Source organism: Lagenorhynchus albirostris, chromosome 7 (genome assembly GCF_949774975.1).
Source record: "Lagenorhynchus albirostris chromosome 7, mLagAlb1.1, whole genome shotgun sequence".
NCBI lineage: Eukaryota > Metazoa > Chordata > Mammalia > Artiodactyla > Delphinidae > Lagenorhynchus > Lagenorhynchus albirostris.
In genome coordinates this window covers 81,003,007-81,017,400 of record NC_083101.1, presented here as the reverse complement: position 1 = coordinate 81,017,400, position 14,394 = coordinate 81,003,007, and the positions used below count along the sequence as shown (strand labels likewise).

General features: G+C 52.6%; 1 protein-coding gene across 1 annotated transcript; it reads left to right on the top strand.

The window, feature by feature from the left end:
• The first annotated feature begins 2,111 nt into the window (after positions 1-2,111).
• Positions 2,112-8,554, top strand: MYORG (myogenesis regulating glycosidase (putative)). The gene is made up of 2 exons (XM_060155256.1): positions 2,112-2,374; positions 5,485-8,554. Exon 2 carries the CDS (start codon positions 5,552-5,554, stop codon positions 7,694-7,696), a length of 2,145 nt encoding a protein of 714 aa, XP_060011239.1. The 5' UTR covers positions 2,112-2,374; positions 5,485-5,551; the 3' UTR covers positions 7,697-8,554.
• Positions 8,555-14,394: the final 5,840 nt, after the last annotated feature.

The following is a 14,394-nucleotide window of genomic DNA, read 5'->3' as shown; positions in this document are numbered from 1 at the left end:
GAGGCATGACCTCCTCCTTTCCATCCCAGAGCCCAAAATAATGGGCCCACCTAGCCATGCAGGAGGGCCCAGCTACCTCCCATCCTATGAGGGCCCCACAGCTGCCATTTCCCCAATATCCCCCAAACCTAGATGTCCCTTCACCCCCATTATCTCAGTGGACCCAGAATCGCCCATCCTGCAGTCAGAGCCATGTCCCTATACTCAAAGCTCTTGATCTCTGTTCCCAGAGCCTCCATCACAGCGACTCCGAAGTCCACGTTCAGATACCCTTGCTGCCCTCCCCCACCCAAGTCCAAGAGGTCCAAAACAATTTTGGAGGGTTTCATGATCAAGAAATTTCAAATTACAAAACAAAGCCCTGCATCATCAGAAAGTCTACAAACAACAAACGCTGGAGAGAGTGTGGAGAAAAGGGAATGCTTTTGCACTGTTGGTGGGAATGTAAATTGATACAGCCACTATGGAGAACAGTATGGAGGTTCCTTAAAAAACGAAAAATAGAACTACCATATGACCCAGCAATCCCACTACTGGCCATATACCCAGAGAAAACCATAATTCAAAAAGACACATGCACCCGCAATGTTCCTTGCAGCACTATTTACAATAGCCAGGTCATGGAAGCAACCTAAATGCCCATCGACAGATGAGTGGATAAAGAAGTTGTGGTACATATATACAATGGAATATTACTCAGCCATAAAAAGGAACGAAGTTGAGTCATTTGTTGAGACGTGGATGGATCTAGAGACTGTCATACAGAGTGAAGTAAGTCACAAAGAGAAAAACAAATATTGTATATTAACGCATGTATGTGGAACCTAGAAAAATGGTACAGATGAACCGGTTTGCAGGGCAGAAGTTGAGACACAGATGTAGAGAACAAACGTATGGACACCAAGGGGGGAAAGCCGTGTGGGGGGGGTGGGGATGGTGGTGTGATGAATTGGGCAATTGGAATTGACATGTATACACTGATGTGTATAAAATTGATGACTAATAAGAACCTGTTGTATAAAAAAAATAAATAAAATAAAATTCAAAAATTAAAAAACAAACAAAATAAAACAAAGCCCTGGGGGACTTCCCTGGTGGCTAAGTGGTTAAGAATCCGCCTGCCAATGCAGGGGACATGAGTTCAATCTCTGGTCCAGGAAGGTCCCACATGCCACAGAGCAACTAAGCCTGTGCGCCACAACTACTGAGCCTGTGCTCTAGAGCCCGTGAGCCACAACTACTGAAGCCCGCGTGCCTAGAGCCTGTGCTCCGCAACACGAGAAGCCACTGCAATGAGAAGCCCGCACACCGCAACGGAGAGTAGCCCCCACTCGCTGCAACTAGAGAAAGCCCACGTGCTGCAATGAAGACCCAACGCAGCAAAAAAAAAAAAAAAAAAAAAAAAGCCCTGTTTCTCTGTCCCTCAGGGAGCAAGCTGTGGGGTGTTCTGGAGCCTCTAGGATCTTCAGTATTTTTGCACCCCATTCCTCCTGGGTGCAGGTGTATAGCGGGGCACGCCCACCTCCTCGCAGCAGGGGCACTTCTAAGGGCTGCCACCAAGGGGAGTGGGTGGGGGAAGACTGCAAAATACGGAGCAGAATCCGGTCTTCTCAGTCCCTGATCTCAGGCACTGCTGGTCTGATCCGGTGGGAGCTGACAGCTTGGGCCTCCCGGCTGATGGAACTAGGCTCCACTCCGTGGGGTCCTTGATTGGATCCGACCTGCACTGAACCGCTGAGATCCTCCCAGAATTCCGCTACCCTTTTTCCATATGGGAAAAGAGCTAATGAGAGCGTTATACCGAGACGGCCTCAACCTCCCCAAATCTGGAGGAAAAGGAATCCCAAGGGCCAACTCTGTCCCTTTACCCTGCGGCTCGCTCCTTCTCATACACATCTCAAATTTAGCCGACAGGTGCGAGAACCCTAACATTCGACAGCTGCACCTCCCTCCAGAACTACAGTTCCCAGCAGACCTGGGGAAGAGCCCCGCCCGCGTGCGGGTAAGCAAAGGTCCAGAGGGGGCGGGCCTGCAGGCGGGGGGCGGAACCGGGAGGCACCGGGCTGGAGGTGGGCCTGAGCTGCCAGGAGCTGGGCACAGAACAGAGAGGAAGGTGGGAGGTAAGGGGCGTGACCTCAAGTACGCGTGACAATGTGGGAGGATGGTCGGGCGCCAGGGGCGGAGCTGGACTCCGAGACTTGAGGAGACCGAATGACTGGGGCGTGGCCGAGCAGCCAGGGGGCGGGGCTCGAGGACGGCCTCAGCTGTTCCCAGCTAGGCAGCGCCCCGCGCCGCACCGTGGCAGCTCAACTTCGGCTAACTTGGAGGGGATCTGCAGGAGCCTCCATTCACCCCCACATCTGGGGTCACTTCCGTGAGTTCGCCCAGCGGGAAGACCTTGGGGGGTTGCTGAGGGAAAATATTTCCTGAACTTTCGCTCCTACAGATGAGTAGGTGGGGCGAGCCTGGACACCTGGGCCCCTTCTTCGGCCGCGGTTCCCAGCGGGCGACCGCCCTCTTGACCTCAGTCTGTCCTTTTCGGACATTATAGCTGCAGCGCTGGGAGTGGGTGTAGAGTATTCCAGGCTGTAGGCTCAGTCACTCTATACCCCCGGATCCGCTCGCTGGGCAGGACGGGGAGAGGGCCCGGATAGAGTTGCCTTTGGCATTTCCACCCCCCACCCTACCCCTGGGAATTGTGTTGGACAAAGGACCCAACGTGGAATGGCCTAGTTGGCTAGGCCCGACCCTCCCCCTTAGACATGGCTAGGGGCTGGAAGCCAACACTGAGGTTGACTGTCAAGTGGGGAGAGGCTTGGGTAGGGCAAACCCTACCTGCCAGCGTTAGCCTGTGGCTGGCCAGATGGTGGAGGCGGCAGATTACAGGGGTCTCTAGCGCCACCGTTAACACCAGAACCACACTTCCTCCCCTACAGCCCCTGTACCAGATGCCATTAAAATCGCCACTTCCCATCCCCAAGAAGCCTTCCTGGGGCAAGTAGCAGCACCAGCCCTTGGGAATACAGGCCTCACCATGCCCACAGCCCCCTGATGGAAGCCTGTCCCACCCTCTTGGCCACAAAACTCCTTTTCTCTCCTGCATTCAGATATCCAGTCAGGCCATTAGCTCCCTGTCAGGGTTAAGCTGGGATTTTGGATTCAGGCAACCCTGCTACCTAAGTGACTTCAAACAAGTTCCTTTTTCTGTTTGGGCCACTCTTTCCTCATCTATGAAATGGGCACTGCAGCTGTGCCTCCTATTCAGCATTATTGTTAGGGTTGGATGCCATGGTGGCATTAGGGAGACCAACAGAGGGCCTCTGGGTTTTTGTCCTTCATCAAAGAACCTCAGAACCCTAGAAAGTAAAAATTCTCAAGACCTAAGTGTTTGAAAAGGCTTTTGAGGTCACCTTGGTGGGCTGGCCATGCCTCCAGGGGTCATGAGATAGGCTGACTTAATATGAAAGTTTTGAGGATAAGCAACCTCTGTCCTACTCAGATACGGACCCTTTCTCCCTATTCCCTTAGTGCCCAGAATGGGGCCTTGGTTGTCTCGAATGAATTGAATATAAATGTACAGCAGGTCTGGCCTGGGCCACCTAAGGCCTTCTTTGGGTCCTGCTTAGCTTAAGGGCATCAGCTAAAGGCTATGCCTGCATTTTCCAGGAAGGCTTTTCCAGCCTATACCTACAGGAAGGGAAGTCCATAGTAGGTTGGGGGAATTTTGAAGGCTAAGTTGTATGGGATGAGAGACCAGTTGGAACTGACCAGTTTAGGGAGTTGGGGGAGGGAGCTCAGAGAATAAGGCACTGAGATAGAACCTCACTGGGGTGGGGGGGCATTATGGGGAGCTGTATGTTGACATCTGGGATAAAAATTCCAATCTGCACCTGGCACCTGGCATTCTTGATAATCTCTTCATGGGAGAGGTGGGGGAAGTGAGAACGCTGAGCAATTCTGGTGTCTCCTTGGAAATTGCTGGGGACTGGCATCTGGGAGGAGTCTAATTACCGTTTGCCAATCTCCCTCTCTGCTTCCCTCCAGCTGGAGCAGATGGGCAGCCGACAGGCTGGCAGTGTATGTCTGTGTATGCTCGTGGCTGGTGCTATTTCTTTGCTGGACTCTGCCCTGAGGGCTGAGACAGGAAGGGTCAGTAGCCTTGAACAGCAGGTTTGGACACACACCTCCTCCCAAGTCTGTGTTTCTCTGTAGTCATATCTGAATCTTTAGCATACAGTATATAAGAGTGGATTGTGTAGTAGGGGGTGTCTGATTGCCAGAGAGCTGGTAGGTGGGGGAGAGAAGTTGGCCCAAGATGGGTGGGTGAAATTTCCTAAAGCAGGTGCCTGAGGACTGAGGTTAGGAAAGAACAGAGCTTGGTAGTCATAGGATAGGCTTGGCTGAAAATGGAATCAGGAGGACAGATGAGACTATGTATGCCTTGAACTTCAATTTGCAAAGCTTACACTTCTGAACTTCATCATGGGGGTCATGAGCAGCTCCCTAAACTAGGGAGAGATGTAATCTGATAAGTGTTTTAGAAAGATCACTATAGTTGCTGTGAGCAGAAGGCATTGGAGGAAAACAAGTTGAAAGCAGGGAGGCCTATAGGGGAAGTGTTGCAACGATGCAGGGGAGAAATGACAGTGCTCTAACTAGGGGAGGGGCAAACAGGACAGTGGGTGAGTGCTAGAGACAAAGCCAGAAGGTAGCTGGCCCACAGATGTGGTGCTGGGAGCAGAGCAGGAAGGTGGGCAGGGAAATGGACTTGGTGATCCTGATGGCTGAGAGCAGAATGGAGTTTGAGAGCAAAGAGAGGGAAATGTGAGAAGCCACCAAGCCCCCATGTTAGGCTTCTGACCCCAGTCCTAAAGTCCAAACCCAACCTCACCCCCCCTCCAAACCAGGCCCTTGGACTGAGTCTGGCTTTGAGTATCTTCTCTAATCTCCAGATTTAATATGGCTTCTGACTCAAGATTAAATTCCATGCCTGAACGGTTCCCCTTCCTCTCTCCTCTCCCACTCCCCGCACAGGGAAGCCAGCCGCCTGCTGTGTCAAAGGTCTTAAGGAGCTGGCTTGCTTATCCCGCCTCTCCCACCATGGCCACATCTCTGGGAAACCAGGCCCTCTCCAGATTCCTCCCCTTCTCTTCAGCCTGAACTGCCCCCATGTGTGATCCAAGGAGACCTGATTAATTCTGTGATCCTGGACAGCTTCCTGACCCTGTCTGGGTTTGTTCCTCCACCAGGAAAATGGTGATGAATATCATCTGCCCCTCCCCTTCAGCGTCCTAATTTTGACAAGCAGTGGGGCCCATGGGAAAGGCTAGGTAAAATGCAGACAGAACGACCTGGTAAGAGTAAAGCCCTTACGTCCCAGTATACACTTTCCCAAAATATACACTTCTTTCTTGCGGCAGCAAATGTAAATACTATGGAATGAGAAAGCTCAGTTCCACCTCTCTCTTCCCCTTCCTGACTCAGGCAGGCCAAGTTCAGATGGGCTTTGTCGGGTGGCCCCACTGCCTGCTCCTTCCCTAACTGGGGGCTGATGTCCCAGAATCCTCAGGAAAAGAGCCAGGCCTACCCCCGCCGCCGCCCTGGGAGCCACACAGGTCGTAAGAGCCCCGAGGCCGTCGCAGCTGCAACCATGTACACCTTCTTGCCTGACAGCTTCTCGCCTACCAAGCCCAAGCCGTCCAAAGAGCTGAAGCCGCTGCTGGGCTCCGCAGTGCTGGGGCTGCTGCTGGTGTTGGCCGCGGTGGTGGCCTGGTGCTATTACAGCGCCTCTCTACGCAAGGCGGAACGCCTGCGCGCCGAGCTGCTGGACCTCAACCGCAGCGGCTTCTCCATTCGCAACCAGAAGGGCGAGCAGGTCTTCCGCCTGGCCTTCCGCTCGGGCGCATTGGACCTCGATTCCTGCAGCCGCGATGGCGCCCGGCTTGGCTGCTCTCGCACAGCGGATGGGCGCCCGCTGCACTTCTTCATCCAGACTGTGCGGCCCAAGGACACGGTCATGTGCTACCGCGTGCGCTGGGAGGAGGCGGCGCCGGGGCGCGCGGTGGAGCACGCCATGTTCCTGGGCGACGCGGGGGCGCACTGGTACGGCGGCGCGGAGATGAAGACCCAGCACTGGCCCATCCGCCTGGACGGCCAGCAGGAGCCTCAGCCCTTCGTCACCAGCGACGTCTACTCCTCCGACGCCGCATTTGGAGGCATCCTCGAGCGCTACTGGCTGTCGTCGCGCGCGGCTGCCATCAAGGTCAACGACTCAGTGCCCTTCCACCTGGGCTGGAACAGCACGGAGCGCTCTCTGCGGCTGCAGGCACGCTACCACGACACGCCCTACAAGCCGCCCGCCGGCCGCGCTGCTGCACCCGAGCTCAGCTACCGCGTGTGCGTCGGCTCCGATGTCACTTCCATCCACAAGTACATGGTGCGGCGCTATTTCAACAAGCCATCGAGGGTGCCAGCGCCTGAGGCCTTCCGGGACCCCATCTGGTCCACGTGGGTGCTGTACGGGCGCTCAGTGGACCAGGACAAGGTGCAGCGTTTCGCTCAGCAGATCCGCCAGCACCGCTTCAACAGCAGCCATCTGGAAATCGACGACATGTACACGCCTGCCTATGGCGACTTCGACTTCGATGAGACCAAGTTTCCCAACGCCAGCGACATGTTCCGCCGCCTGCGCGACGCTGGCTTTCGCGTCACACTCTGGGTGCACCCGTTTGTCAACTACAATTCATCGTGCTTTGGCGAAGGCGTGGAGCGCGAGCTGTTTGTGCGTGAACCCACGGGCCGGCTGCCTGCTCTCGTGCGCTGGTGGAATGGCATCGGCGCCGTGCTCGACTTCACGCGCCCGGAGGCCCGCGACTGGTTTCAGGGGCATCTGCGGCAACTGCGTTCGCGCTACGCCGTGGCCTCCTTCAAGTTCGACGCTGGAGAGGTCAGCTATTTGCCGCGGGATTTCAGCACCTACAGGCCGCTGTCTGACCCCAACATATGGAGCCGGCGCTACACAGAGATGGCGCTGCCCTTCTTCTCACTGGCCGAGGTCCGTGTGGGCTACCAGTCACAGAACATCTCGTGCTTCTTCCGCCTGGTGGACCGTGACTCGGTGTGGGGCTACGATCTGGGGCTGCGCTCGCTCATCCCAGCCGTGCTCACTGTCAGCATGCTGGGCTACCCGTTCATCCTGCCCGATATGGTGGGTGGCAACGCGGTGTCTGAGCGCACAGTGAGTGGCGGCGATGTGCCCGAGCGCGAGCTCTACGTGCGCTGGCTGGAAGTGGCCGCCTTCATGCCAGCTATGCAGTTCTCCGTTCCACCCTGGCGGTACGACGCCGAAGTGGTGGCCATCGCGCACAAGTTCACTGCACTGAGGGCCTCACTCGTGGCGCCGCTGTTGCTTGAGCTGGCTGGTGAGGTCACTGACACGGGAGACCCCATCGTGCGCCCCCTCTGGTGGATCGCGCCCGGCGACGAGACGGCGCACCGCATCGACTCACAGTTCCTTATCGGAGACACGCTGCTTGTGGCGCCGGTACTGGAGCCAGGCAAGCAGGAGCGGGACGTCTACCTGCCCGCAGGCAAGTGGCGCAGCTATAAGGGTGAGCTTTTCGACAAGACGCCAGTGCTACTCACGGACTACCCCGTTGACCTGGACGAGGTCGCCTACTTCATCTGGGCATCCTGACCCAGCCCAGGACCCAGAAACCCCAGAGCCCTAACCCCAGTCTTCATGTAGGCCTCTAACCCTGCATCGCAGCCACACCGGGTATCCCCAGGAAGTCCCCACCTCTGTACCACCCACTAAGTGGGTACTGAAGTAAATGTGCTGGAGCCAGCTCCTGTAGGTCCAGGGGAAAAGATGCTAACGCAACCTCCCACTCCAGTGCACAATTCTAACAGCCCTCTTTCTCTCCATACTCACTCCAGTCTACAGAAACCTCTTCCCTGGGCTGGGGGCAAGAGAGCACAGAGGAAAAAGCTCAGCTCTCTTCCTGTTAAACACGGTTGGGTTTTAAAAGCACAGAGAGAAACCTCACCCTCCATCCTGGCCTGAGTGGCCATCTTTGTCCTTCTGAGGTGGTGACTTGATCCTCTTTAAGGTCCCAAAATAGCCCCCAGCCACACTTAGAAAGGGCACATTTTCAGTGTTGGAAGCCAGGTCCTGAGTCCCCAGCACTGGCCTGACCTGTGGCTGACCTGGTCCCACCCCAGCTGGCGAGAAGAGACAGAGGTACTTGGCCAACTGACAAGGAGGCAGGAGGTCCCCTCCCAAAGGACAGGTGGAGTAGGCTTAGCACAGAGCCATCATCATTGTCCCTCATTTGTGAAGAGCTCCTAACACCGCACTTATGCATCTGTGTACACACATGGTTCAGCCCTGGGCCAGGGCCACCGCCTGATGGGCAAAGACTTGCAAAGCCATGCAGGCCAGACTTGATGCCTTAACTCAAGAATGTGTGTGTGTGTGAGAGAGAGAGAGAGAAAGAGGGAGAGGGAGAGAGAGAGAGAGAGAGAGAGAGAGAGAGAGAGAGAGAGAGAGAGAGAGAGAAAAGAGAGAGAAAAAGAGGGAGAGAGAGGGAGAGAGGCACAATATGTCCTTGGTGCAGTACCTCCGAGGCTGCTTAAGCCTGGAGGGAGAGGGCAGGGAGCAAATTTGAGGTTTTGATTGTTGATTTGGTTCCTTCCTGGGTGATGTCTCTGGGACTCTAGTAGGAAATAAACAGTCCTTTCCAGATTCCTCAGCTGCCTCACTCTCTGCACACGTGAGGTGTGGCTTAAAAGGGAGTGATGTTAGGGACTTCCCTGGCAGTCCAGTGGTTAGGACTCTGTGCTTCCATTGCAGGGGGTACAGGTTCGATCCCTGGTCTGGGAACCCCACAAGTGGGGGTGCAGCCAGAAATAGAAAAAAATAGGGGGAGGGAGCGATGTTCTTATTCTGGTAGTGGTGTGCTTTAGCACAAAAACTACCGCACACATCGACACCTACAGATATACATACAGGGTAAGGTCTTTTATTTTAGCCATTTTCCCTTTCTAAGAAAAGCAACCTCAGCCAGAGTGAGTTTCTCCTGACTTTGCAGCTGAGTCTGGGGAAGGAGTGGCTTGCCAGATGAGGGAGGTGGGAAACAGGGCAGGGGTCAGCTTCCCTTAATGGCTTGGACAGCAGAATCAGTCCCTCACCCCCTAGAGAATGCACCTCTTTGCCCACTCCTCCACCCCCTCTATTTTCTCAATGTGAAGAATGCTATGCTAATGAAAGTTTAGGAGCACTCACCCATGATTCTACCACTCATCTGCAAGCTGTAAGCTGCTTAACCTCACTGAGCCTCAGTTTCTTCATATGTAAAATGATGATAATAATGCTACCTCCCAGGTTGTTAAGGGAATTATAAGCACAGATTTATATAAGGTGCCTAGCACAAGTAGGTGCTCAATAAAAGCTAATATAATGTTTTTGTTTTTTTCTTCTTGTTTAAAAATAACATGGATTTTTCCAGGCCCCAGCTCCCAGCCCAGCTGGCTTCCTCTGGGCCTGCATGTGACACCCTCTTCCCAAACCTCTGCACGTAGCACCCAGTTGAACTCTGAGTTTGTGACCCGAGGGACACTGTGATCCAGGAGAGAGGCAAGAGAGGAGGCATCTGAAGTGGAATGTCAGGAGCCAGGAGTCGCCAGGAGATGGGGAGTAAATGGAATTAGCTTCCCTCTCCTTTTTGTCAAGAGCATTTACTGATCAGTATTCTGTGATGAGCCTCCCTGGGCCCTGGTGCACAGCCATGGGCTGTGTGTGGAGTGACTGTAGAAGGAGGGCACCCAGGCTGGGTCCTGGAAACTTCCCTAAATGGCTGGAGAGCATGACTCACACTTGAATGGCCCTCCACTTGCTATGCAGTCTGAAGCCAGTTGACCTAACCTCTCGAGGCTTGGTTTCTTCATCTTTAAAATAGAATTTCTAGGACTCACTGAGATGTGTCTGTAAAGTACTTATGCAAAAATTGGCAAAGAGTGTTAAATAAATGGTAACTCCTATCAACTCTTAATTCTAAACAAGGAACAAAGAAAAACTCTGCCTAAAACTGATACTGTACCCTATTGGGTAGCCTCTAGCCACATGTCGCTTCTTAAATTTAATTTTAAAATTAATTAAAATTAAACATCATTAAGAATGCAGTTCTTCAGGCACACTAGCCACATTTCAAGTGTTCAAAAGCCATGTGTGACTAGTGGCTCACATATTGGACAGTGCAGATTATAGAACACTTCCATAGTTGCATAAAGTTCTATACCCCAGGACCAAGTAGTGTGTGCTGAGATGGCATGGGGGTTGAGGTTGGGTAAAGTAATCTGGAAGGCCTAAGTCATCTGGCATGGAGGAGGAGTACCCTTTAGAAGGGCATTGATGGAATTCCCTGGAGGTCCAGTGGTTAGGACTCCGCACTTCCACTGCAGGGGGCCCGGGTTCAATCCCTGGTCGCTGGGGAACTAAGATCCCACATGCCATGCGGTGTGGCCAATTAAAAAAAAAAAAAAGATCTGAAGTGAAGTCAAATAAAATGTTAAGAATTTTAGAAGGGCATTGAGGGCAGGCAGCTTAGATGGAGGAGGGGACACACCATGCCCACTGAACACTCACTGTGTGCTGGGACAGGGCCAAAGGGAAGAGTGCCCTTGACTGGCCAAATCCCAGCAAACTAGCCCTTGGCTTGCAATCTGGTTTCTAATCTGGCCTCTGCCATTGACCTTGTTAATCACAAAAGCACAGATGAACAAGCTAAAACAGTGAGAGAGAAGGGCACTGGCCTGAGTCACACAGAAGATTAGTACCCAAGACTGGACTGGAACCTGGTGGTCTGTATCTAGAAGCCTAGAATCTCCCGCCCAGTCTTCACCCATCTTTCAACAGCCTGGGCCAGCCCCGGCCTATACATATCCGAGGCTGGGGAGCCACTGAAATGTGTGTCTCTGAAGTTGCCACCCAATGGGCCTGATTCTAAGCCAACAAGTGTTTCCCCTTCCCCTACTGATGACAAAAAAGAGAGGTTCAAGAAGTTGGGCAGCAGTGACTGGAATGGTAGGAACCATGAGAAAGAGCTGGTCTTGGGATGGGGAAGGGGAGGGAAGTGGACTAGAAGCTACCTCTACCCCTGTTTGCTAGGTTGCCAGAAACTCTGCCCTCTTAGAGCCTTGTCCAACACCCCCATCTCTGCCAGCACCTCTTGTACATTCCAAATTTATCTCTCTCTTTCTGTACATCTGGGTGGGGAGGGAGGGCTGCCCCTCCTCCATGGAGCTTCCAGTAGCTTTGTCGTGGCCAGAGTTCCCCATTGGTCTTTTCCGTACCCCTGGGCTGGGGGTGGGGGCGAGGAGGCTGGTATGCTGGAACAGGGAACTTCCTTCTCCACAGGTAATGGGGAGGGACTGAGTGGCCACTGCAGGAAATCTGGGACTGGGGACTAACACCCCCATTCTGTGACTGTGTGTACCCTAAGAGTCTGCCTCCGTTTCCCTTTTAGCACTCTATGAATCAGCTAAACCCTGGCCAAGCCCTCTCTAAGACCAAGATGTGAATTTTCTGGGAGGATCTTTGCTCTTGTTCCCCCGGATATGGGCAAAGTATCCCACACCCTGGTTGGCTACAGAGCAAGTAAGTCTTCTTTTGTTGGTTCCCCTCACCAAGATTTCTGGTCCCTTCACTCCTCCTCAAGTCCAAGGCCAATGTTGACCTCTCATCCCCTGGCCACAACCCCATGTCAGATCTTATCAGTTCTAGCCTGGACCATTGCAGTGGACTCCTAAATCTTTCTCCTCTTGAACCCTTCAATTCAATTCACATAGCAGCCAAGGAAATCTTTCTGAAATTCAATCAGGTCATTTAGGAAAAAATTCAAGCTCTGATGTTTAAGACTTCTAAGATCTAAATCCTTCTCTCCCCTCCCCTAATGGGTGAGGGGGGTCAAAAGGTACAAATTTTTAGTTATAAAATGAATAAGTCAGTGGGGTGTAATATACAGCATGGTGGCTATAGTTAATAATACTGTAGTGCCTATTTCAAAGGTAGGAGAGTGGGTCTTGAATGGTCTCATTACAAGAAAATAATTTTTTTATAACTGTATATGGTGATGGCTGTTAACTGGACTTACTGTGGTGATCATTTAGCAATATATAAAAATATCGAATAGGGGAGATCTAAATCCACTTCTGCTTCTGTTTTGCCCACACACACATACTTATGAGCATATTTTGAAAAGCATTTGAAGAAGTACTACCTTCTGTTCTGGGAACAGCTGCACAGCCCATCCCTGCAAGGGGAGGCCTACCCAGACCCAGCCTTGAAGAAAACCACAGGGGCAACTGGGTGATTTCCTTTCCTGCCATTGTCCGACTCAGTGGGACTTCTGCTGACACCCTCCCCTCTCTGGTACACACCCCAGCTCCCAAGGAGCAACATGGCTTTTATCTTCAGGCTGGCCATTTACTTTATGATGTCCAAGGATCTTTCCAGCAGCTTGAGGGGAGGAGAGAATTTGTTTTCAATGTACTTTACCATTTTAATGGACTATAGGGGAAAAGAGAGACTGAATTTTTTTTTTAATTGAGGGGTCAGTGACATAACATTATATTAGTTTCAGGTATACAACATAAATGATTCAATATTTGTATATATTGCTAAATGATCACCACAGTAAGTCCAGTTAACAGCCATCACCATACACAGTTAAAAAACAGATTTTTTTCTTGTAATGAGACCATTCAAGACCCACTCTCCTACCTTTGAAATAGGCACTACAGTATTATTAACTATAGTCACCATGCTGTACATTACACCCCCATGACTTATTCATTTTATAACTGAAAATGTGTACCTTTTGACGCCCCTCACCCATTAGGGGAGGGGAGGATTCTTGGCCTTATGAGACAAGCCCTAAGTCTGGCTGGGGTGGGGTCAGGGGAGTGGGAAAAAACTGAAGAGGAAGAGGCTCTGTCCCTGGGGATTCCCAGTCTGAAGAACAGGAAGAGGCTGTGCCTCTATACTCAGTATCCTAGTGCTGTTTTCTCCCTCCATAGCCCCCTTTCCCCTCCTCAGGGGGTCTTGCTGAGCACTTCCTGTTACACAATGGGGAGCTGGAGGCGGGGTAGGAGGGGAAAGGAAGTGAAGGGGGAGGGTTAGGAAGAAGGCTGAGAGCAAGCCTCACTGGAAACCTGTAGCACAACCTCCAGGGGGCAGCGGCGGGGCTGGAACGGTCCTCCTCTAGAAGGTAAGGGACCGGTTGGGCCACCGGCTGGACTGATGGAGAAGTCAGCCTCTGCTCCTCACACGTGGGGTCCCACCTGGGGTCCCACACCAGCACGAGCATTTCCATTTAAATTCTACCATTAAAACCACCCTTATACTTTCATTCCTTTGGGTCTTCAATTCAGCAAACAACTGCTTACTGTGGGGGTGTAAGGTATTGCTTTTGGGTGTCAAGAGGGCATTTTGGTTTTCCAGAGCCTCTTTCAAATGCCCCCAGGAGCTTCCCTGGTGGCGCAGTGGTTAAGAATCCGCCTGCCGATGCAGGGCACACGGGTTCGAGCCCTGGTCCGGGAAGATCCCACATGCCGCAGAGCAACAAAGCCTGTGTGCCACAACTACTGAGCCTGCGCTCTAGAGCCCGCGAGCTACAACTGCTGAGCCCACGTGCCACAGCTACTGAAGACCACGCACCTAGAGCCCGTTCTCCGCAACAAGAGAAGCCACCGCAATGAGAAGGCCACGCACCGCAATGAAGAGTAGCCTCCGTTCGCTGCAACTAGAGAAAGCCCGTGTGCAGCAACGAAGACCCAAAGCAACCAAATATTTAAAAATGCCCCCAGGAGGGGGCAACTTAAGACCGCCCTTGTGGGGATTAGTTCATTAGATGATTCTTTTTTTATTTTATTTTATTTATTTGTTTTATTTATTTATTTTTGGCTGCGTTGGGTCTTTGTTGCTGCACGCGGTCTCTCTCTAGTTGCCGCGAGTGGGGGCCACTCTTCGTTGCAGTGCTTCTCACTGCAGTGGCTTCTCTTGTTGCAGAGCACGTGCTCTTGGCACACGGGCTTCAGTAGTTGTGGTGCACGGGCTCAGTAGTTGTGGCTTGTGGGCTCTAGAGCGCAGGCTCAGTAGTTGTGGCGCATGGGATTAGTTGCTCCGTGGCATGTGGGATCTTCCCAGACCAGGGCTCGAACCTGTGTCCCCTGCATTGGCAGGCGGATTCTTAACCACTGAGCCACCAGGGAAGCCCCATTAGATGCTTCTTCACCCTGGGGTGGTGCAGGTGGTAGTGGGGAAAACATGTGGAATTCCAAGAGAAGTCTTTTTGGATGTAGGTGGGGACAGGATGGTGTTTATAGGGTGAGTAG

Coding starts and splice junctions, on each gene's coding strand:
- MYORG (XM_060155256.1), top strand. CDS start 5,552: ATGTCCCAGAATCCTCAGGAAAAGAGCCAGGCCTACCCCCGCCGCCGC.